We start from the raw sequence: 23584 nt of genomic DNA on the forward strand, positions 1-23584 counted from the left end.
CTGGGTTAGGGGCTGCAGGAGCTGTGGTGTGTTGAAGCATTCCTGGACTGCCTTTGACTGACAGCTGCTCCGGGGGCTCCAGGGGCCTGCCATGAGGGATATGCCGCCATCTCACCTCCGTGAGGTTTGACCCATTCCTTCCCCCTCCACACACACTTCCCCCCCCCTCCGAGGTGGTTCCAACCCAACAATATTTTTACTGATCCAGTGTCTCACACCTCCCAGAACAAATCACCGGGGATAACCTGTATTTGACATCGTTTCACTTTCAGTGTGGCCATTACTCTGGAGGGTGCAGCTGGGGGAGCAAATGATAAGGAAAGGATAGGGAGTGTGTAGGACGTAGGGAATTTCAGAAGAAACATATATAAAAAAAGAATTTTCTGCTAGTATGATTGAAATATTAGCAGTCTAATCCAAGCATCAATAATAGTCCAGATCTAATAATTATGGAAGAAAGAGAAAAAATATTTCAATGCAGTGAAAGCTTCAATAGTAATATAATAACAAAAGGATACGGTTACAATTGTTTTCACCCTGTTTAGCTTCTAGATCCTTTCTGCCTCACTCTTCCCATGCTCCTCCTAAGGTTGATGGTTTCATTTTGGGGATTCCTGTTGAAGGGGAGTTTTGGCCCGTTGCCAGCATCTGGAGTTATTTGCTGGAGGAGTACAATGTTCTTGATGGTGTTTTCCTCTCCCTCATTTTAGGACCCACATGGGGTCGTATTTACATATTTACTAACACACTTTTACACCTTATTCTTTTTTCATTGCTCTGCAGCTTCACATTACATTTGAATTTATGATATATGGTGCATTTTAAATGTGTTAGAAATACTTGTTCTTTTTTCTCTCTATTGCCCCTAAAGCCAGTTTTGGCTAGCACCTGCTTGTTCACCTTATGCAGCTTGTAGAGATCAAGGAAAGCTCAGCTGGAGCAAGCCTTCCCCTGAGGCCTACAAAGCTCAGTACAAAGCCTGTGGTTTCTTAGTGACAATGGCAATACTATAGTACAGGTTTGCGTTGTAATAACTGGTAGTCTGCAGTCCATTCCCCCTGTGCAACATCCAGCCATTAATCAGGGATGTTTGAAGGCACATCCTGCCCACCCTTTGAGTAGCCACCTCTGGGTGTGTTTTGAATTTTCTTTATAAGACATTTTAATCAGACATAATTCCAGAGAAGAAAAAATTAGTTTTTTTCAGAGATAAGTTGACTCAAACCGGTGTTTCTCCTTGTTCTTCATGTTATAGGTAAATAAACCAAATCAAAATTTAGCAGTAAAATTTATTGTGAGATTTATATAAAGTGCAGATAAGCAAATCAGCACGCTAGGTGGCCTGAGGAGACCCCTGCTCCCCACCGGCCCACAGGCCCAATAAAAACAAACAGCAACTTTTATACTTTTTCAACTCCCCCTCCCATAGTCACTTGATTGGGCTTGGGTTCGCGGGCTTTGTTCTGGTTGGTTCTGTTGTAGGCCCATTTCAATTGCCAGGGACTTTTCCATCAATAGCTTTAATTAGCCCAGTGTCCTTGGAGCTGAATATGGGAAGGTATCCAGATGGTCCAGATGTTCTCCTTGGCTCTTCTTTATCATTTCCATCCTTGACCCTCTGATCCTCGTTCTTTTCTTCTTTTCTAATGAGTAACTAAGACAATATTTTTAGAAAAGCAGGATATCATATACGTGCTCAGTAAAGTAGAATATCTTTGCCAACTTAGGAACTGCCAGTTGCAGGACAGTCAACTTATAATAATAATACAGCAGTTAACTATTCCGCAGTTTACAACTCCCTAGTCCCAACCAGGCATTAGCTATAATATACAGAAAATACAATATATATATTTTGACAAGTAAATTTTACCATTGCTTACTTATTACATTCAGATCTCCCAAATTAACTATGTGCTCCATTTGTTAAGGAAGAACTTTGTAAAAAGAAAGAAAGAGAGTGAATTCACTGTGTTTGTCACATCTTATAAAATCCATAAGAAAGGACCATTTCTTCTTAAATGTCTGTAAGAGACCAAGCATATATGATCATGTGGCTGGTATCTCACCCAAATTAGTTGGCAGGGGAACACTAATAAATCGGATTAGACAGGTAAACCTACTCTTCCTGTAATTTCAAATTGTTAGCTTTCGACAATCCTATTTCTGTCTGTCAAAGATATTCCAAGGTGTTCAGTGGTGGGTCACTTCATCTCAAACAACCAACCAAGGAAGAGGGAAGACAAAATGCAGATGACAGGGAGCACAGCTCACAAAGGGCTTGTGACTATTTAGTGGGGTTCGTGTGATTATCCCTAGTGAATATAACTTTATCATAGAATTATTCTCCCAGAATCATTTAGGTTGGAAAAAAAAATTAAGATCATCCAGACGGACCGTAAAATTGTGCTGAATTGAGACATCTATAGCTGAGCTAGTAATTCATTGCTTTCTTTATAGTTAAAGGAGAGAGAAGGGGTTGGATTTTTCAGGGTGCAGTTCATCCCATCCAATGCAGATGCTGTGGGACCTTGCAGTGCAATCCTTGGTGTGAAAGAAAATAAACACACTTTTCAGGAAACAGGGGATTTTATTCAAGTAACAGAAACATTTCACAAAGCACAGTGTCCTAGGTCTGTTTGCCGAGGTTTCAAAACTCACAGTAAAATCATCAGGAGCAGGGGAAGAGCTTTGAGTTTTATTGCTCTTGTCACCGTAGGGATTATGTTTCACAGAAATCTGTTAGACAGCCCTGAGTCTTAATATCTATATAGCACTTCTGTTACTTGTTGGTGATGGGTCTTGCAGTGGAGCACTACAGCACTTCTTTTTTTCTTTGTCTTTGAAGGTGGGTATTTTTATGTTTTACATATTTATTATATTTATTATATATTTTTGTTGTATATATTTATTATATATATTTGCAACCTACGAACCCTCAGCCTGCTCATCGTCAGGTAGAAGGGGTAGAAAGTCTGTCCTTTCAGCAGAATTGCACCTTCTGCTCTCCAGAGGGCATCTTGGGGTGACAAAATTATTCAAGCCCAGCTGACCAAGTCATTATCTCCAAAGTCACAAGTTCACACCTGTTCTGGTCCCCTACCGGGGCCACAATTCCTGCTAGCAAATCTGCTCCAGGCTCCTGCTGGGAGCCTACTGCAGCACGAGCCTCCCACGAGGTCACAGCCTCCTTTCAGGCATCCATCTGCTCCAGCGTGGGGTCCTCCATGGGCTGCAGGTGGAGCTCTCCTGCACCATGAGCTTCCCTGGGCTGCAGGGGCACAGCTGTCCCACCATGATCTGCACCACGGGCTGCAGGGGAATCTCTGCTCCGTTGCCTGAGCACCTCCTTCCCCTCCTTCTTCACTGACCTTGGGGTCTTCAGGGCTGTTTCTCTCACATATTCTCACTTCTCTCTCCGTCTGCAGTTGCTGTTGTGCGCTGTTTCCCCCCCCCCTTCCTAAGTTATCCCAGCTACACCCTCCCCAATGGACTCAGCCCTGCTCAGCGGCGGGTCGGTCTCGGAACCGGCTGTGGTGCCGCGTCACAAGCCCCCTCTGTGATGTCTCGGCGCTCCACGGCTGCTGTCCCGGCGCCAGACCCTTGCTGGCCGTCATTGCTGACTCCGCCGCGACGGGATCAGCAGCGCTTCTCGGGCTTGGACCGTCGGGGGCTGCGAAGCACAGCTTCCACGCGGATCTCGCCTTTCAGATTTGCCCATCCTCTCCCCACACCCCCTCCCCCTCCCCGCCCGGGACTCGGCAGAGTCTGCCGGGCATCTCCTGTGTCTGTTGAACCCAGGCCGAGGCCGCCGAACGCCGAGAGATGGCCTGGGTCGACCTGCACAGCGCGGCCGCCCGCGGCGACCTGGACCAGCTGCGGCGGCACTGGTGGCTGAAGAAATTCTTCATCAACAGGCGCAACGCAGACAAGCTGTAAGGACAATCAGCAAAGCCTCCACCTTTTGCAAAATGTGGAATTTGTCAAAATTATCTGAAGTCAGGGTGGTTTTTTGATGGATGTACTTTGTGTACTTTCAAGCCTAAGCAGCAACAAAGGATACCATCAGTGGAACAGACACCATCTAGCATCCCTTAGTAATGCTTATTTTATTTCTTTTGTTTTAATTATTACTCTATTTTAATTTAATTGTTATTAAAGGTTTTACTTTTGATTCTCCTCCCTGTTTCACTGGGGTGGGGAGGGAGAAGGTGTGAGCAAGTAGCTGTGTGGGGCTTAATTGTCAGCTGGGCTTAAACCGGGACAATTGTGTATGTTTAATTTCTAGGACACCTCTGCATCTTGCTTGCATAAATGGCCATGCAGATATTGTTCGTTTTCTAGTAGGCAAGAATTGCAAGCTAAATCCTGGTGACAAATATAAGAGATCACCACTGATGCTGGTATGTGAAAGGGGCATATGTTGTCTTATGATTGAAGATGCTTGAACTTTCCAGTGTTGGGAAGACGCAGGAGTTCTGACAGAGAACAATGTAGATGTTGGAAGTTATTCCTTCTTTGTGTCTTGTTTCCAGGCAGTACAGCACCAGCACAGAGATTGTGTGGCTGTTCTGCTGGAGCATGGTGCCAACCGTGCCCACAGAGCTGCTACTGGTAACACCGCCCTTCACTTTGCTGTTCTGATGTCTAACAAATCTCTAGTGGAGCTGTTACTAGAGCATGGCGCAGATATTGATGTTAAGAATGAAGTAAGCTTGGACTTTAGGTAAACCTCCTCTTCCCAAGTCAACTTGCTTGACTTTTCTCTGTTATTCTAAGAGAGATGATTTTTCCTTTCAGCTGGGATACACTCCACTTACTCTTGCGATCACCGAGCGTTGCAAAGGGATGATCGAGTTCCTTCTTCAAAAAGGAGCTGACGTGAATGCTACAGATAATCATAAAAGGTGAAGGATTTGGTAAAAGCACGTGTGGGACTCCTTAGCATTGTTTAAGTTGGATTGATGGGAGGCATAAGAATGAGCATTGAAAAAGGGCCAGGAACCACCCAGAAGGAGCTCCTTCAGTGTGACTTGTGAAAGCAGACCTGCGCTCTGCTGCTTGCTTACTTCAGGGGATGATTTCCACACTGAGGACTGCAAGAAAGCGTTGTCTGCGGTCCCACATGCACACGCGCGCGCGCAGGCACACACACGCGACCTGAGTCTGCTCTGGGTGGGTGGCTGGCCTGGAGACCTCCTGAGGTCCCACCAACCTGAATTCTCCAACACTTCCAGGTGTTTGGCTGTGCTTTCCTTCTGCCAGTAGGAGAGGGGAAATGAATTGTCTGAGAAGCAAAGAGGGATTAAAGTAATGATATGTAATGCCTGCAGAAGCTGATGTATTTACTCTTATCTCCTGGATGCCCTAGGACCCCTATGGAAGTTGCTGCTATTCTTCAGGATAAGGATGCAGTAGAAGTTCTTCTTCGCAATGGCGGTGTTATCAATAAAGAAGACACTGGACTGTTTGGAGTTCGAGCTTTTGAAAGACTATTTCGAGATGAGCTGTAAGTGTTTTACATCCTTGTTAGAGCAACTGCATTCTCAGAATGTCCGTGCTGATGTACAGCCCTTTTTGGTAACAGCAGCAGGGTTAAATGAGGTGCTGAGAGCTTTATCGAAGTGTGACACCTTCTGATGCATCTCTTTCAATGTAAAGGGTAGATTTGGGAATTGAGGAAAACATCCCTCCTCCCCACCAAACCCAGTTCTCTTTGAGAATTCACCTGTGTGCTTCCAAGTTCTATTCTACTCCCTAGCAGCAACTACCTGCCTTTTGTTTCAGAGGGGATCTAACTGATATCCCCTAATTAAAACTCTTCAGTGCTTTTCCTCTTCCCGTGGATAGCTTTGCACCTCTGGCCATTCACTGGCCAAGGTGGCTATGTGTGCTTAACTAGACTGAGGAAAAAAGCCCTCTATCGTAGTGATGGTAGCCAAGGGATGTGTGAATGAATTGCATTATGCCTATGAGCATGCCTTGCCTAGCCATAAACAACTGCCTGTGAACTCTTGTCACTGGATCTCAATTTCCTCTCCCCCTGCCCCTTCTGTTAGCCTGTCTTGATGGGAAGCAGGAGAGAAGGGAGCCTGGGTAAACTGTGGAGTAAAAACCCCTTTAGGACTAAAGCATGTTTGAGGATTGCTCTAACAAAACAAGGTATTCATTCCTCCCCTCCAGGCTTCTGTTGTGCTAATGCACCATTCTGCAGAGCAGCCTAGGTCTGGAGAATGTGTTTAATTTCTTTTGTTGTTTGATTGGGGTTTTTTGTTTTGTATTCCTGCTCATGAAACAAACCTGACCTCCAACTGACCCAAGGTTGTTAGAATATGACACAGGTCTCAGAATGCAAGTGCAGTATTTGTTGGCCTCTTAATATCTGACTTAGGAGCCCTCTGAACTTCTGGTCTTCAGAGGAACCATGGGAATTTCTGAAGCCCTTCAAAGTGAGGACTGGGGTTGAGGAGACGTTGCTCCATCTTAGTGTTGAGACATTAGTATAACATCCAGCTGAGGAAGAGGCTTTGGAGATGTCAGCCTGCCAGGGGCCTAGTTAATCTCCCTGGTCCTTGAAATGGAGAGGGGGTCTATCAGATGAGACAGTAGCCAGCAGGGGTGAGTTACTCCACAGATAGAATAGGCACCTGTAGCATGAGCATGCCTGTAGTGAGGATTTCAGTCTCCACTACTCTAGGACTGCAGTATGTTTTGTGTGTGTGTGACCCTTTAGCGGTTGTCTAGGAATAGGGTTAGAATGGCACATGCATGGCTGTTGCTCTTCCCGTGGAGAGTGCAGGAAAGTCTGGGGGCATTTTTACCTATTGCATTTCCTCCCTTTCTATGTTTAGTATTGCTAATGAAGGAGAGGAATATGAATGCTCTGAAAGGAAGGGACAATGTTCTGCCAGAGGCACAGAAGAAATTAACAGCTCTTGCTCTGGGACAACTGCTGACATTCTCTCAAATACACCTGCATTGCCAGAATTATGTAAGACTCTTCACTATCAAGGAGGTAAGAAGGAAAAATCAATGTGGCCTGTAGGAGAATGATAACCCACCAGTGTGATGCATGTCTTGAGGGAGGTGCCAAAGCAGAGGAAAATCAGCACTCCAAGGAGTGATGCGACTCTTCTCATATTTGTTAGGTGTCTTACCAGAAGTGAGAGAAGAGCAGAAGAAAGACAAAGACTCCTCCTGGGATTCTGAGGTACCTTCTCTAGAGGAGGCAGTGGGGTCCCTCTGAATCACTGGCTTCTGGGATCATTACTGTCTGCAGCTGCTTTTGCCAAATGCTTGTAAGTCAGACCTTGACATGCCAGTGCTGCAGACAAACTGTTCCTGTAGGACTGGGACAAAGTGAGGCCCAGCTAGTTCTCCTTGCAGCTGACATCCAAGCTGGATTTCTAAAAAAGGACAAAGCAGTAAAGTTTCTGTTAGGAGACTGGCTTGGTGAAGATTGTTGATTTTCTATCATACCGCAAACATCTTCCAGTCCAGTCACTGTCAATTGGTTCCCATATGACTCACAGTCTAGAGACTTCTTTCTTCTGCCTGCATTCTCTCTGGATTGGACAGGAGTACTTCATCCCCTTTGGAAAGCCCTGCTCAAGAGAGATGCTGAACGTGCTGGCTGTGTTTGCCTCTTTTGTTGCTTCCATCACCTGATCCCGCTTGTTAGGTCTTTTGGCTAAAGCAGAAGTGTTGTGCGTGGAAGTGGGTTGAGAAGGAGCCTTTGCCAGTTCTCAGACGTGTCTTTTCAATTTCACAGACTGATTCCAAAGGTCAAGGGAAAGTGTCCGCTGACCCAACGCTTCCTGCTGCAGTGGGCAAGAGTTTGGATACGCGCTCTGTTGCAGTGGAGCACGGCAAAGGTAATTTCAGAGGGACTAAATGGTTACCTTTGTAAAGTGGGGTGACATGGCTGGGGAGAAAGCAGAGTGAAATAAGCCCTCAGAGTAATGACAAACCTGTTATCTTTTGTTAGGGGCCTTGTCAGCAGCAGAAGAGCAGAAGGAAGACAGTGACTCTCCCTGGGATTCTGAGGTACCTACTTTGGAGGAGGCAGTGAGGTCCCGCTGGATCCATGGCGTGTGGGCTCCTTTCCCTTTGCTGCTGCTTTTGCCACATGCTTGCACCTTGGACCTGGACATGCCAGTGCTGCAGACCAAGTGTTCAGTTAGTGCTGGGACAAAGTGAGGTCAAGCTAATGTCCTGGGTCTCCTTGCAGCTGACCTGCAAGCTGGATTTCTAGAACAAAGCAGTAAAGCTTCTTGCTGCTTACAATCTCCTAAAATCCTAGAAAACTCGTATAGTGAGGATTGCTGTTTTCGACCCCAAAGCCTCCTTCCCTGGATCCATTAATGTCATATGGATGACTGTTATGACCTCCAGTCTGGAGATGTGTTTCTTCTGCCTAGGTTCTCTCTGCATTGGGCAGGAGTACTTCATCCCCTTTGGAAAGCCCTGCTCAAGAGAGATGCCGAATGTGCTGGCTGTGTTTGCCTCTTTTGTTGCTTCTGCCAGCGGATCCTGCTCATTAGGCCTGTTGCCTGAAGCAGAAGTGTTGTGCGTGGAAGTGGGTTGAGAAGGAGCCTTTGCCAGTTCTCCGACGTGTCTTTTAAATTACACAGACTGATTCTGACGGTCCCTGGGATGTGTCGAAAAATGTGCTGTTTCCTGCTGCATTCGGCAATAGATTGGACGCGCGTGCTGTGTTAGTACGGAGCGGCAAAGGTAATTTCAGAGGGACTAAATGGTTACCTTTGTGAACTTCTCTGGGGTGACATGGCTGGGGAGAAGCAGAGTGAAATAAGCCTCAAAAACATGCCTGTTACCTTTTGTATAGGAGCCTTGCCAGCAGCAGGAGAAGAGCAGAAGGAAGACAGTGACTCCCCCCGGGATACTAAGGTACCTTCTCTGGAGGAGGCAGTGAGGTCCCGCTGGATCAATGGCGTCTGGGCTCCTTTCCCTTTGCTGCTGCTTTTGTCACACGCTTGCACCTTGGACCTGGACATGCCATTGCTGTAAAGTGTTCAGTTAGTGCTGGGACAAAGTGAGGTCAGCTACTGTCCTGGGTCTCCTTGCAGCTGACCTCCCAGCTGGATTTGTAGAACAAAGCAGTAAAGCTTCTTGCTGCTTGCAGTCCTCTGAAATCCTACAAGACTGGCACTGTGAGGATTGCTGTTTTCCACCTCCTAGCCTGCTTCCCTGGATCCATTAATGTCAAATGGTTCCCTTACGACGTACAATCTGGAGTTGTATTTCTCCTGCCTCGGTTCTCTTTGCATTGGGCAGGAGTACTTCATCCCCTTTGGAAAGCCCTGCTCAAGAGAGATGCTGAACGTGCTGGCTGTGTTTGCCTCTTTTGTTCCTTCCGTCACCTGATCGTGCTCTTTAGGCCTTTTGGCTAAAGCAGAAGTGTTGTGCGTGGAAGCGGGTTGAGAAGGAGCCTTTGCCAGTTCTCAGACGTGTCTTTTCAATTACACAGACTGATTCCAAAGGTCAAGGGAAAGTGTCAACCAACCTGACACTTCCTGCTGCAGTGGGCAAGAGTTTGGATGCTCACTCTGTTGCAGTGGAGCACGGCAAAGGTAATTTCAGAGGGACTAAATGGTTACCTTTGTGAATTTCTCTGGGGTGACATGGCTGGGGAGAAAGCAGAGTGAAATAAGCCCTCAGAGTAATGACCAACCTGTTATCTTTTGTTAGGGTTCTTGCCAGCAGCAGAAGACCAGAAAGAAGACAATGAGTTTTCCTGGGGAGATGATGACTTTTCCTGGCTTTTGGAGGTAGCTGTTCTGGAGGGGGCAATGAGTTTCTTCTGGATCCATGGCGTCTGGGCTCCTTTCCCTTTGCTGCTGCTTGGGCAACATGCTTGCACCTTGGGCCTGGACATGCCAGTGCTGCAGACAAACGGTTCAGTTAGTGCTGGGACAAAGTGAGGTCAGCTAATGTCCTGGGTCTCCTTGCAGCTGACCTCCCAGCTGGATTAATAGAACAAAGCAGTAAAGCTTCCCGCTGCTTGCAGTCCTCTGAAATCCTCCAAGACTGGCATTGTGAGGATTGTGTTTTCCACCTCCTAGCCTGCTTCCCTGGATCCATTAATGTCAAATAACCTACTGTCTAGAGATGTATTTCTCCTGCCTCGGTTCCCTCTGCATTGGGGAGGAGTACTTCATCCCCTTTGGAAAGCCCTGCTCAAGAGAGATGCTGAACCTGCTGGCTGTGTTTGCCTCTTTTGTTGCTTCCGTCACCTCATCGTGCTTATTAGGCCTTTTGGCTAAAGCAGAAGTGTTGTGCGTGGAAGTGGGTTGAGAAGGAGCCTTTGCCAGTTCTCAGACGTGTCTTTTCAATTACACAGACTGATTCCAAAGGCCAAGGGAAAGTGTTGCCCAACTTGACACTTCCTGCTGCAGTGGGCAAGAGTTTGGATGCGCGCTCTGTTGGAGTGGAGCACGGCAAAGGTAATTTCAGAGGGACTAAATGGTTACCTTTGTAAAGTTCTCTGGGGTGACATGACTGGGGAGAAAGCAGAGTGAAATAAGCCCTCAGAGTAATGACAAACCTGTTATCTTTTGTTAGGGGTCTTGCCAGCAGCAGGAGAAGAGCAGAAGGAAGACAATGACTCCCCCTGGGATTCTGAGGTACCTGCTCCGGAGGAGGCAGTGAGGTCCCGCTGGATCAATGGCTTCTGGGCTCCTTTCCCTTTGCTGCTGCTTTTGCCACACGCTTGCACCTTGGACCTGGACATGCCATTGCTGTAAAGTGTTCAGTTAGTGCTGGGACAAAGTGAGGTCAGCTACTGTCCTGGGTCTCCTTGCAGCTGACCTCCCAGCTGGATTTGTAGAACAAAGCAGTAAAGCTTCTTGCTGCTTGCAGTCCTCTGAAATCCTCCAAGACTGGCACTATAAGGATTGCTGTTTTCCACCTCCTAGCCTGCTTCCCTGGATCCATTAATGTCAAATAACCTCCAGTCTGGAGATGTATTTCTCCTGCCTAGGTTCTCTCTGCATTGGGCAGGAGTACTTCATCCCCTTTGGAAAGCCCTGCTCAAGAGAGATGCCAAACGTGCTGGCTGTGTTTGCCTCTTTTGTTCCTTTTGTCACCTGATCCCGCTCGTTAGGACTGTTGGATGAAGCTGAAGTGCTGTGCGTGGAAGTAGGCTGAGAAGGAGCCTTTGCCAGTTCTCAGACGTGTCTTTTCAATTACACAGACCGATTCTGATGGTCCAGCAGAAAGTTTGCTGCTTCCTGCTGCAGTGGGCAAGACTTTGGATGCACGCTCTGTTGCAGTGGAGCACGGCAAAGGTAATTTCAGAGGGACTAAATGGTTACCTTTGTAAAGTTCTCTCTTTGTAAAGTGGGGTGACATGGTTGGGGAGAAAGCAGAGTGAAATAAGCCTTCAGAGTAATGACATGCCTCTTACCTCTTTTGTTAGGGATCTTGCCAGCAGCAGGAGAAGACCAGAAAGAAGACAATGACTTTTCCTGGGGAGATGATGACATTTCCTGGCTTTTGGAGGTAGCTGTTCTGGAGGGGGCAATGAGTTTCTTCTGGATCCATGGCGTCTGGGCTCCTTTCCCTTTGCTGCTGCTTTTGCCACATGCTTGCACCTTGGGCCTGGACATGTCAGTGCTGCAGACAAAGTGTTCAGTTAGTGCAGGGACAAAGTGAGGTCAGCTAATGTCCTTGCAGCTGACCTCCCAGCTGGATTTGTTGAACAAAGCAGTAAAGCTTCTTGCTGCTTGCAGTCCTCTGAAATCCTACAAGACTGGCACTGTGAGGATTGCTGTTTTCCACCTCATAGCCTGCTTCCCTGGATCCATTAATGTCAAATGGTTTCGTTATGACCTCCAGTCTGGAGATGTATTTCTCCTGCCTCAGTTCTCTCTGCATTGGGCAGGAGTACTTCATCCCCTTTGGAAAGCCCTGCTCAAGAGAGATGCTGAACGTGCTGGCTGTGTTTGCCTCTTTTGTTGCTTCCGTCACCTGATCGTGCTCATTAGGCCTTTTGGCTAAAGCAGAAGTGTTGTGCGTGGAAGTGGGTTGAGAAGGAGCCTTTGCCAGTTCTCAGACATGTCTTTTAAATTACACAGACTGATTCCAAAGGTCAAGGGAAAGTGTCCGCTGACCCAACACTTCCTGCTGCAGTGGGCAAGAGTTTGGATGCGCGCTCCGTTGCAGTGGAGCACGGCAAAGGTAATTTCAGAGGGACTAAATGGTTACCTTTGTGAATTTCTCTGGGGTGACATGGCTGAGGAGAAGCAGAGTGAAATAAGTACTCAGAGTAACAACACACTTTTTCCCTTTTTTCTAGGTATCGTGCCAGCAGGAGGAGCAGAGCAGAAGGAATATTTTGACCCTTCTTCTAAGAATAAGGTACTTAGCTCTGTTGCAGATGGATTGCATTGCCTTTGGCTGAAGTCAGATGTAGTGTGATGCTGCAGTCTTGGTGAGCATTCGTTTCTCCACTGTGTCTCTGTTTTCTTGCTCATTTAGGTTCCTACACTGGAGGCAGAAGATCTTCAGCTAAGGTCTGATTCTTCAAGTCAAACAGATTCTCAGCTGGACAGACAGGTGACTCTAATAGAGGCAGAAGCAGATATCCCTAAATAGAGCCTGTCAGTGTAAGCAGAGGTGTTCTGACTGTGGAATTCATTTTGAAAAACTGCTGAGAGGAGGTGATTGAGTCTGGACCTGTGCTATACTTCGGACCTCATTTTGTTTGCATTCTGAAGCAGAAGGGCTGGAATAAGCCTTGCTCCAAGTCCCATCCAGCTTCACTTTGAACACTTCCACAACCGGGTCCAGTGTCCCACCACAGTCCTTGCAAACAATTTATCCCTTATGTCCCATCTAAGTCTACCCTCTTTTCATTTTAAATGATTGCCTCTTCTTCTGTCGCTACAGGCCTTGGTAAAAATATCTCTCCCTCTATTTACACTGAAAGACAGCAGTAAGTTCTGCCCAGAGCCTGCTTTTCTCAGGCTGAAAAATCCCAAGTCTCTCAGCCTTTTTCATGGGAGAGCTGTTCCAGCCCTCCACACATCTTTGTGACATTCCTCCGTCCATGTCTTGCTTGTGCTGGTGGCCGCGGAGCTGGATGCAGGACTCCAAGTGGAGTCTCATGAGATCAGAGTAGAAAGGGAGAATTGCCTCCCTTGACCTTCTGGCCAGCCTGATGACCAATCTAGTTATATAATCCCATCAGTAGAAGCATCTCTTGTGTTGTCATGTTCTTACCGATTTCTCCATGCTCATGGAACACTATTTCTTTAGCCATTGGTCAGGCAGCTGCTGGAGAAGCCTGATGAAGTTCTCAAAAAGAACTCCCTGGCAGAACCTTCACTTGGAACTATGAAGACCCACAGCAAGGACCTGAAGGAAGAGAAACCGCTGATGCAGGAGAAACTGGAGAGGTCTGAAGCTAAGGTATGGGAAAGCCTGTCTCTTGGCAGGGCTCAAGGCCTTCTTTGTAGCGCACTAGAGCAGGGAAGTGATTCTTCCTTGAGAAGAACACAGGGTGGTTCAGTGTGCAGCTAGCTGTGATGGGAAGGAACAGCACTGCTGCCTTTGGTGTCTGCCTGTTGGCACGACTTGAAGTGACAGTGGAGGGCTGCACTAAGGTGGCGCAGGGACCAAAAAATTATATGCGGAAGATTTACTCGAGGAGGATAAAAGAATTTTTGCTCAGGGAAGTTTTGGCTGCTAGGAAAGGCCCAGCGTGGGGGGAGATTATTTCCCATGAAAAGCACTGTCTGTATTTCTCTGCCTGTCTGTTTAAGAAGCTAACTCCACTGTTGCAAGAAGAGGTAACACATTCTGACAGACATGTTGTGGGGCCCCTGCCAGGGGAGAGAAGAAGTCCATAGAAGGACAGGGAGAGAACACAGCCTTGAAGTTGTTGTCGTGGGGTAAAAAAGTGTTTTGCCCTGGAGTTAGAAAAGTGGTAACCCCCGAGGGGGTGGTGTTCTTGGTGTAGGGCCCAATCAGAAGCTACATTTTGCTCCTCTGAAATCAACATAAAGACATAGACATAGGAGAGGGCCCAGTATAAAAGAGGAAGAAGTATCACAGGTTTTGAGAGTTTTCATCAGTGTCAAAGCAGCCCACTTGTTTTGAACAAACGTAAGCCGTCTACTGAGGGTTCTTGTTGGGGTTTGGCATCTGCAGGAACCGAAGGAGCATCATATCCAGGAGGAATGTTTTGCTGCGTCATTGAAGAGTGCCCCAAAGGAGAAGGAAATAACAACTTCCAGGAACCTGCAAGGCCTTCCTCCTTCATGCAACATGTCTTTACCTGCAGCTATCGGCCAGCTGCGAGAACGCATTCACTGGTAAGACAGTGGAGCAAAGCTTCACTTTTTGTGATTTTGTAAAAACAACGGGACTTGCTTGTATCCCAGTGAGATACTACTACATGATTTTCAAAGATGCTTTTATTTTAGATGAGGTTCTTTCACACTGTTCCTTTGGGATTTGTGCTCTTGTGGACTTCTGTCATAAGGCCTGTACTTCTTTTTCAGTCTCGAAGTTGAGTACGCCAGGCTGGAAGCCACAGTCCAGCAACAAGCCCAAACCATTGCAATAATTGAGAAGCTCAGGCAAGCCCAAAAGGTACTCGGGGCCTTCCCTTTCATGACCCACGGAGCCTAGTTCTGTATTAAGGCGGGGAAATTTTACGATGAGCTTTCCCTAGAGAGAGTCTAGGAGAGATCAGTTCCTCTTTCTACTGACTGTAGACTGCCCTGAAAGTCCTGTCTCTTCCCCAGCTTTCTGGCATTTTGAGTTGTGCCGTGAGACTAAACCAAATCCTACTTATTGCTGTCTGTGTTAGGGGTTGACAGTAATGCACTTAAGTATTAGTGCATTACCAGGTTTCGGTGTTTTCTGCTTTAGACCAGTCGGGAGGTTGAGGCCTCAGACAGCAGTTCAGACAGTCCTACAGTAGAGGGATTTGGTACCTTTGCTTGTGGGCTTTCCATGGGCTCTGGTGATGCCGAGCACTTCTTCCTGGAGGCCCGACTGGCATCAGCAGACTGTGACAGGAATTCTTCAGTTGCCTGTATTCCAGTCACCTTCCTGATTTGTGACTATGGATTCCCTGGCCAGAAGGCATGGGTCCATAATGCAATGAGATGACCTCCAAAGATGAAAATCCCTTTGCACAATGAAGGACACAGGGATTTGTGGTCCGGCCAGGATCGGACGCACAGAGACATGGCAGGAACCCAGACTTTGGCACGTTTAGATTGTAAGGGTATAAAAGCTCCAGGTTTTCTTTTGTTCGGGGGCCCTCCTCAGAGGCACCCAGCTCAAGCTGCTCTTTTGTTATTTTATCAAGATTACATTATTTTAAGGATTGAGATGACTGAGGCTCTGCTGTGGGAAACCTGGGGTCGAGCTGCTAAGGAAGCCATGTCTGACTGTGTGAGTGTGGGGTGTGTAGAGAGTCAGGCGGGGCACCCATCTGCTCACGGGAGCCACCCGCTGCAGAGGGGCTTGGGGCTCAGCTCAAGTGGTGAGAGAGTGACTGCCACAGTGACTCCTGGATGATAGGACAGGAAAGTTTCCTTAACAATTGCATCTGATTCCCTGTATTCAGAACCCAAGGGAATGGCATGAAGCTGTGTCAGGGAAGGTTTACTTCAGATGTTAGGAAAAGGTTCTTCAGCCAGAGGGCAGTTGGACCTTTTCTCCATGCAGGAGACTTTCTTGGCACGTAACTGCTCCAGCCACCCTCCACAGAGGGTGCTTTACAGAGCACAGGGGGCAGTTGCAAGGGAATATTTTCTATTCTTGCTATCCTGTCCACCCTCACAGCTGCTGCCAACTCTTTCTCTCCCACAGACATGCAAGTGCTCCATCATTCACAGAGGAGCAAGGCCCAAGCTGCCATAAGAAAGACAGCCATCTCTCCAGTGTAATTAACCCAGCAGTGCTTGGGCCATTTCAGCGAAGACTCCGAGGCAAACTACATGGAGAGGGGTGCTCTGGAGCTGAGAATCATGCCAAGGAAACAAGACAAGCTCTCCTACCCATTAAGACCTGGATCCTAGGGCAGAGAGAGTCCCTTACTCTCAAGTGGGAAGCAGTGGAGCTGTGGCTCAGGGACAGCTCTGACTCAGCATGGATGGCACCAGCAGGGACTGAGTCCACCCTCACCCCTAGAACATTCCCACCCCTAGAACACCCCTACTCCTAGAACAGACTAATTTGTCTACAGTGTGAGGAAATGAAGTACACCAAGTCACCACATTCCATATTGCCTAAATAGCAGCAAGAGGCAGTAAGAAATGCAAAAGAACTGCACATTTTGTGTAAAGCTTTGGAAGGCTGTAGAGACCTTTCGCGCTCAGACAGTCCAAAGCAGAGCACAAAGCATCTGGCAGCAATCATTCTGGATGCACCACAGCTAAATGATAGGTCTGGCCTTGGCTGCTGCTGGTATAAGAGTGATGGCACCAGCAGAGATGAGTGCTCTAAAAGGAAGGGACAACGTTCTGCCCGAGGCACAGAAGAAATTAACAGCTCTTGCTCTGGGACAACTGCTGACATTCTCTCAAATACACCTGCATTGCCAGAATCATGTAAGACTCTTCGCTATCAAGGAGGTAAGAAGGAAAAATCAATGTGGCCTGTAGGAGAATGATAACCCATCAGTGTGATGCATGTCTTGAGGGAGGTGCCAAAGCAGAGGAAAATCAGCACTCCAAGGAGTGATGCGACTCTTCTCATATTTGTTAGGTGTCTTGCCAGGAGTGAGAGAAGAGCAGAAGAAAGACAAAGACTCCTCCTGGGATTCTGAGGTACCTTCTCTAGAGGAGGCAGTGGGGTCCCTCTGAATCACTGGCTTCTGGGATCATTACTGTCTGCAGCTGCTTTTGCCAAATGCTTGTAAGTCAGACCTTGACATGCCAGTGCTGCAGACAAACTGTTCCTGTAGGACTGGGACAAAGTGAGGTTCAGCTGGTTCTCCTTGCAGCTGACCTCCAAGCTGGATTTCTAAAAAAGGACAAAGCAGTAAAGTTTCTGTTAGAAGACTGGCTTGGTGAAGATTGTTGATTTTCTATCATACCGCAAACATCTTCCACTCCAGTCACTGTCAATTGGTTCCCATATGACTCACAGTCTAGAGACTTCTTTCTTCTGCCTGCATTCTCTCTGCATTGGACAGGAGTACTTCATCCCCTTTGGAAAGCCCTGCTCAAGAGAGATGCTGAACGTGCTGGCTGTGTTTGCCTCTTTTGTTGCTTCCATCACCTGATCCCGCTTGTTAGGTCTTTTGGCTAAAGCAGAAGTGTTGTGCGTGGAAGTGGGTTGAGAAGGAGCCTTTGCCAGTTCTCAGACGTGTCTTTTCAATTTCACAGACTGATTCCAAAGGTCAAGGGAAAGTGTCCGCTGACCCAACGCTTCCTGCTGCAGTGGGCAAGAGTTTGGATACGCGCTCTGTTGCAGTGGAGCACGGCAAAGGTAATTTCAGAGGGACTAAATGGTTACCTTTGTAAAGTTCTCTGGGGTGACATGGCTGGAGAGAAAGCAGAGTGAAATAAGCCCTCAGAGTAATGACATCCCTCTTACCTCTTTTGTTAGGGGTCTTGCCAGCAGCAAGAAGAGCAGAAGGAAGACAATGACTTTTCTTGGGAAGATGATGACATTTCCTGGCTTTTGGAGGTAGCTGTTCTGGAGGGGGCAATGAGTTTCTTCTGGATCCATGGCGTCTGGGCTCCTTTCCCTTTGCTGCTGCTTTTGCCACACGCTTGCACCTTGGACGACCTGGACATGCCAGTGCTGCAGACAAACGGTTCAGTTAGTGCTGGGACAAAGTGAGGTCAAGCTAATGTCCTTGCAGCTGACCTCCCAGCTGGATTTGTAGAACAAAGCAGTAAAGCTTCTTGCTGCTTGCAGTCCTCTGAAATCCTCCAAGACTGGCACTGTGAGGATTGTGTTTTCCACACAATGTTTGTGGAAAACAGTGGAAAACAGTGGAAAACGCAGTGTTTTCCACTGCTTCCCTGGATCCGTTCATTTCAAATGGTTCCCTTATGACCTAGAGTCTGGAGATGTATTTCTCCTGTCTAGGTTCTCTCTGCATTGGGCAGGAGTACTTCATCCCCTTTGGAAAGCCCTGCTCAAGAGAGATGCCGAATGTGCTGGCTGTGTTTGCCCGTTTTGTTGTTTCCTCCACCTGATCCCGCTCGTTAGGCCTGTTGGCTGAAGCAGAAGTGTTGTGCGTGGAAGTGGGTTGAGAAGGAGCCAGTGCCAGTTCTCAGACGTGTCTTTTAAATTACGCAGACTGATTCCAAAGGTCAAGGGAAAGTGTCGACCAACTTGACACTTCCTGCTGCAGTGGGCAAGACTTTGGATGCGCGCTCTGTTGGAGTGGAGCACGGCAAAGGTAATTTCAGAGGGACTAAATGGTTACCTTTGTGAATTTCTCTGGGGTGACATGGCTGGGGAGAAACAGAGTGAAATAAGTACTCAGAGTAACAACACACTGTTTCCCTTTTTTCCCAGATATCCTGCCAGCAGCAGGAGCAGAGCAGAAGGAATATTTTGACCCTTCTTCTAAGAATAAGGTACTTAGCTCTGTTCCAGATGAGTTGCATTGCCTTTGGCTGAAGTCAGATGTAGTGTGATGCTGCAATCTTGATGAGGATTCGTTTCTCCACTGTGTCTCTGTTTTCTTGCTCATTTAGGTTCCTACACTGGAGACAGAAGATCTTCAGCTAAGATCTGATTCTTCAAGTCAAAGAGATTCTCAGCTGGACAGACAGGTGACTCTAATAGAGGCAGAAGCAGATATCCCTAAATAGAGCCTGTCAGTGTAAGCAGAGGTGTTCTGACTTCGGAATTCATTTTGAAAAACTGCTGAGAGGAGGTGATTGAGTCTGGACCTGTGCTATACTTCGGACCTCATTTTGTTTGCATTCTGAAGCAGAAGGGCTGGAATAAGCCTTGCTCCAAGTCCCATCCAGCTTCACTTTGAACACTTCCACAACCGGGTCCAGTGTCCCACCACAGTCCTTGCAAACAATTTACCCCTTATGTCCCATCTAAATCTACCCTCTTTTCATTTTAAATGATTGCCTCTTCTTCTGTCGCTACAGGCCTTGGTAAAAATATCTCTCCCTCTATTTACACTGAAAGACAGCAGTAAGTTCTGCCCAGAGCCTGCTTTTCTCAGGCTGAAAAATCCCAAGTCTCTGAGCCTTTTTCATGGGAGAGCTGTTCTCTGTTCCAGCCCTCCAAACATCTTTGTGGCATTCCTCCATCCATGTCTTGCTTGTGCTGGGGGCCGCGGAGCTGGACGCAGGCCTCCAAGTGGAGCCTCATGAGATCAGAGTAGAAAGGGAGAATTGCCTCCCTCGACCTGCTGGCCAACCTGATGACCAATCTAGTTATATAATCCCATCAGTGAAAGCATCTCTTGTGTTGTCATGTTCTTACCGATTTCTCCATGCTCATGGAACACTATTTCTTTAGCCATTGGTCAGGCAGCTGCTGGAGAAGCCTGATGAAGTTCTCAAAAAGAACTCCCTGGCAGAACCTTCACTTGGAGCTATGAAGACCCACAGCAAGGACCCGAAGGAAGAGAAACCGCTGATGCAGGAGAAACTGGAGAGGTCTGAAGCTAAGGTATGGGAAAGCCTGTCTCTTGGCAGGGCTCAAGGCCTTCTTTGTAGTGCACTAGAGCAGGGAAGTGATTCTTCCCTGAGAAGAACACAAGGTGGTTCAGTGTGCAGCTAGCTGTGATGGGAAGGAACAGCACTGCTGCCTTTGGTGTCTGCCTGTTGGCACGACTTGAAGTGACAGTGGAGGGCTGCACTAAGGTGGCGCAGGGACCGAAAAATTATATGCGGAAGATTTACTCAAGGAGGATAAAAGAATTTTTGCTCAGAGAAGTTTTGGCTGCTAGGAAAGGCCCAGCGTGGGGGGAGATTATTTCCCATGAAAAGCACTGTCTATATTTCTCTGCCTGTCTGTTTAAGAAGCTAACTCCACTGTTGCAAGAAGAGGTAACCCATTCTCACAGACATGCTGTGGGGCCCCTGCCAGGGGAGAGAAGAAGTCCATAGAAGGACAGGGAGAGAACACAGCCTTGAAGTTGTTGTCGTGGGGTAAAAAAGTGTTTTGCCCTGGAGTTAGAAAAGTGGTAACCCCCGAGGGGGTGGTGTTCTTGGTGTAGGGCCCAATCAGAAGCTACATTTTGCTCCTCTGAAATCAACATATTATAACAGACCAGAAAAGAAGGGAGATGATGTAGCTGGAAAAGAAGTAGCCATAATCTTTCCCTTTTGTGCCTCCGGTTCTCCATCCTGCCGCAGGGGGGAGGGAGAATGGCGAGCCAGTGAGCAGCGCTGTGGCTTGGAGAGTCTCAATGGGAGCACTAAACTGGGGAGTACCATTCCTAAACCACAACACCACCAACGCACTACAACTTGTGTTTGGAGTCCTTGAGAAAGGAGAGAAATGTTGTGGCAGCCCATAGGAAACGCTCTAAGAAATCAGTGTAGACATAGGAGAGGGCCCAGTATAAAAGAGGAAGAAGTATCACAGGTTTTGAGAGTTTTCATCAGTGTCAAAGCAGCCCACTTGTTTTGAACAAACGTAAGCCGTCTACTGAGGATTCTTGTTGGGGTTTGGCATCTGCAGGAACCAAAAGATCATCATATGCAGAAGGAATGTTTTGCTGCGTCATTGAAGAGTGCCCCAAAGGAGAAGGAAATAACAACTTCCAGGAACCTGCAAGGCCTTCCTCCTTCATGCAGCGTGTCTTTACCTGCAGCTATCGGCCAGCTGCGAGAACGCATTCACTGGTAAGACAGTGGAGCAAAGCTTCACTTTTTGTGATTTTGTAAAAACAACGGGACTTGCTTGTATCCCAGCGAGATACTACTACATGATTTTCAAAGATGCTTTTATTTTAGATGAGGTTCTTTCACACTGTTCCTTTGGGATTTGTGCTCTTGTGGACTTCTGTCATAAGGCCTGTACTTCTTTTTCAGTCTCGAAGTTGAGTACGCCAGGCTGGAAGCCACAGTCCAGCAACAAGCCCAAACCATTGCAATAATTGAGAAGCTCAGGCAAGCCCAAAAGGTACTCGGGGCCTTCCCTTTCATGACCCACGGAGCCTAGTTCTGTATTAAGGCGGGGAAATTTTACGATGAGCTTTCCCTAGAGAGAGTCTAGGAGAGATCAGTTCCTCTTTCTACTGACTGTAGACTGCCCTGAAAGTCCTGTCTGTTCCCCAGCTTCCTGGCATTTTGAGTTGTGCCGTGAGACTAAACCAAATCCTACTTATTGCTGTCTGTGTTAGGGGTTGACAGTAATGCACTTAAGTATTAGTGCATTACCAGGTTTTGGTGTTTTCTGCTTTAGACCAGTCGGGAGGTTGAGGCCTCAGACAGCACTTCAGACAGTCCTACAGTAGAGGGATTTGGTACCTTTGCTTGTGGGCTTTCCATGGGCTCTGGTGATGCTGAGCACTTCTTCCTGGAGGAATGGCATGAAGCTGTGTCAGGGGAGGTTTACTTCAGATGTTAGGAAAAGGTTCTTCAGCCAGAGGGCAGTTGGACCTTTTCTCCATGCAGGAGACTTTCTTGGCACGTAACTGCTCCAGCCACCCTCCACGTTTTACAGAGCACAGGGGGCAGTTGCAAGGGAATATTTTCTATTCTTGCTGTCCTGTCCACCCTCACAGCTGCTGCCAACTCTTTCTCTCCCACAGACATGCAAGTGATCCACCATTGACAGAGGAGCGAGGCCCAAGCTGCCATAAGAAAGACAGCCATCTCTCTGTGGCAGTAACTGTGGTTTAAACATGCTTCAAAATGGCTTTTTGTAGTCTCTTTGCTGGCTCGTGCTTTCTTCTTCCCAAGATCCCCCAGGACAAGTGTTATCCCATGCAGGAATGTCCTGAGAAGATATCCTGAGGTGTTCTCATTGGCCCCTTTTAACCCCTTCCTATTGGTTGTTAACCCCTTCCTGCGACCTATAATTGGTTACCCTGTGAATCTTCCTAACCCTATAAATGTAACCCCCCCAACAATAACTCTCTCTTGCCTCCTCTCCACGCCAGTGTGCTGTCTCTGTGCCTGCCATGGGACAGTGTGGGGAGGGGAGAGCACCTCTCCTCTCCAGGCTCAGGACCTGAAGAAACCCCTGGCGCTGGAGTCCCCCCCCCCCCATCCACATTAAACCGTCGGAAATGGTTCCTCAGATGGAAATGGAACTAGAACTGGTGCACCCCTCCCCATGGGGGGAAAGGGATCCAGATCTCTCCAGTGTAATTAACCCAGCAGTGCTTGGGCCATTTCAGCGAAGACTCCGAGGCAAACTACACGGAGAGGGGTGCTCTGGAGCTGAGAATCATGCCAAGGGAGCAAGACGAGCTCTCCTACCCATTAAGACCTCGATCCTAGGGCAGAGAGAGTCCCTTACTCTCAAGTGGGAAGCAGTGGAGCTGTGGCTCAGGGACAGCTCTGACTCAGCATGGATGGCACCAGCAGGGACTGAGTCCACCCTCACCCTTATAACGTTCCCACCCCTAGAACACCCCTACTCCTAGAACAGACTAATTTGTCTACAGTGTGAGGAAATGAAGTACCAAGTCACCACATTCCATATTGCCTAAATAGCAGCAAGAGGCAGTAAGAAATGCAAAAGAACTGCACATTTTGTGTAAAGCTTTGGAAGGCTGTAGAGACCTTTCACACTCAGATAGTCCAAAGCAGAGCACAAAGCATCTGGCAGCAATCATTCTGGATGCACCACAGCTAAATGATAGGTCTGGCCTTGGCTGCTGCTGGTATAAGAGTGATGCGCTGAGCTGAAGGGTGATGCTGCTTGCATGCCTCTCATCTTTCATGGGTCAGCCCAGAAGGACCCACAACATGTATTATTGAGCAGTGATGATTCAGCATCATCCTGTTGATGACAGGTTTTGAGATGGAGTATTGATGCCAGGTCGTGACGAAACACTGGGAATTGCCAAGAGACTTCCATGGATGGCCCAGAAAAGACAATTGTCTTAAATCATATGAGGCTAAACCTTTACAGCAGAACTTAGATAAATAAACATTTAAAAAATACATGGCCCAATAGAAGTATTTAAATTATGCTTTTTACACATAATGTTTTAGCAACGTTTAAGCAGTTCCTGCACAGTCTTACAAAAATTCACAACTCTGATTTCTCTTAAATCCCCCAAAACAAAATGGATTTCATGATCCATATCTCCATAAGTATTTTGCAAGCATCAGTTTCAGTACTGCACAAGAAATGATATAAATATTGGGTGGTTTAATGACTTTTTAAATCCTTGTTTAGGCTGAAGTAGAGCTATTATGAATAACAGGAGATATGCAGAATTCTGCATGCCTCTTTGGGTATAATTGTCTGTGGACTTCCTTCTTTCTCATTAAATTTAGCTTACATGCAGATAGTAATCTACAGCAGATGTGCACAAAGTCCCAAAGTACCTGTTCCAAGTATTATTAAGTGGAGAGGCGGCACAAATTTATAGCAACACATAGTTAACTTTAGGATTTAATTTTAAATATGTAACCCCTATAAGGCATAC

At 47.3% G+C, this 23584-nt stretch overlaps 1 protein-coding gene and 1 long non-coding RNA gene across 12 annotated transcripts; one reads left to right on the top strand and one right to left on the bottom strand.

The window, feature by feature from the left end:
- Positions 1-1271: 1271 nt before the first annotated feature.
- LOC120323019 lies at positions 1272-3404 on the bottom strand. The gene is made up of 2 exons (XR_005563062.1): positions 3369-3404; positions 1272-1654 (listed from the first exon to the last, which is right to left on the bottom strand). It is a non-coding gene; the product is annotated as an uncharacterized LOC120323019 (long non-coding RNA).
- On the top strand, positions 3400-21838 carry LOC113995476 (POTE ankyrin domain family member C-like). 11 transcript variants are annotated; one of them, XM_039380056.1, is made up of 22 exons: positions 3402-3932; positions 4286-4400; positions 4533-4706; positions 4798-4904; positions 5369-5506; positions 6849-7012; positions 7146-7207; positions 7769-7871; positions 7985-8043; positions 9488-9590; positions 9709-9788; positions 10361-10463; positions 10582-10643; positions 11213-11306; positions 11438-11520; positions 12096-12198; positions 12317-12378; positions 12499-12576; positions 13279-13431; positions 14173-14336; positions 14526-14616; positions 15850-16371. In XM_039380056.1, exons 1-22 carry the CDS (start codon positions 3823-3825, stop codon positions 15898-15900), a joined length of 2259 nt encoding a protein of 752 aa, XP_039235990.1. In that variant the 5' UTR covers positions 3402-3822; the 3' UTR covers positions 15901-16371. The 11 variants fall into 11 exon arrangements, with proteins under 11 accessions (XP_039235997.1, XP_039235999.1, XP_039235996.1 ...); XM_039380058.1 differs by lacking the exons at positions 12096-12198; positions 12317-12378; positions 12499-12576; ... (2 more) ...; positions 14526-14616; positions 15850-16371 and adding exons at positions 17370-17472; positions 18517-18578; positions 18699-18776; ... (2 more) ...; positions 21009-21099; positions 21731-21838 and having other exon boundaries at positions 3620-3932; XM_039380057.1 differs by lacking the exons at positions 12096-12198; positions 12317-12378; positions 12499-12576; ... (2 more) ...; positions 14526-14616; positions 15850-16371 and adding exons at positions 18295-18397; positions 18517-18578; positions 18699-18776; ... (2 more) ...; positions 21009-21099; positions 21731-21838 and having other exon boundaries at positions 3621-3932.
- Positions 21839-23584: the final 1746 nt, after the last annotated feature.

This window comes from Pipra filicauda, unplaced genomic scaffold (genome assembly GCF_003945595.2).
Source record: "Pipra filicauda isolate LSUMZ 115617 unplaced genomic scaffold, ASM394559v2 scaffold184_size3518187_pilon, whole genome shotgun sequence".
Classification (NCBI taxonomy): domain Eukaryota; kingdom Metazoa; phylum Chordata; class Aves; order Passeriformes; family Pipridae; genus Pipra; species Pipra filicauda.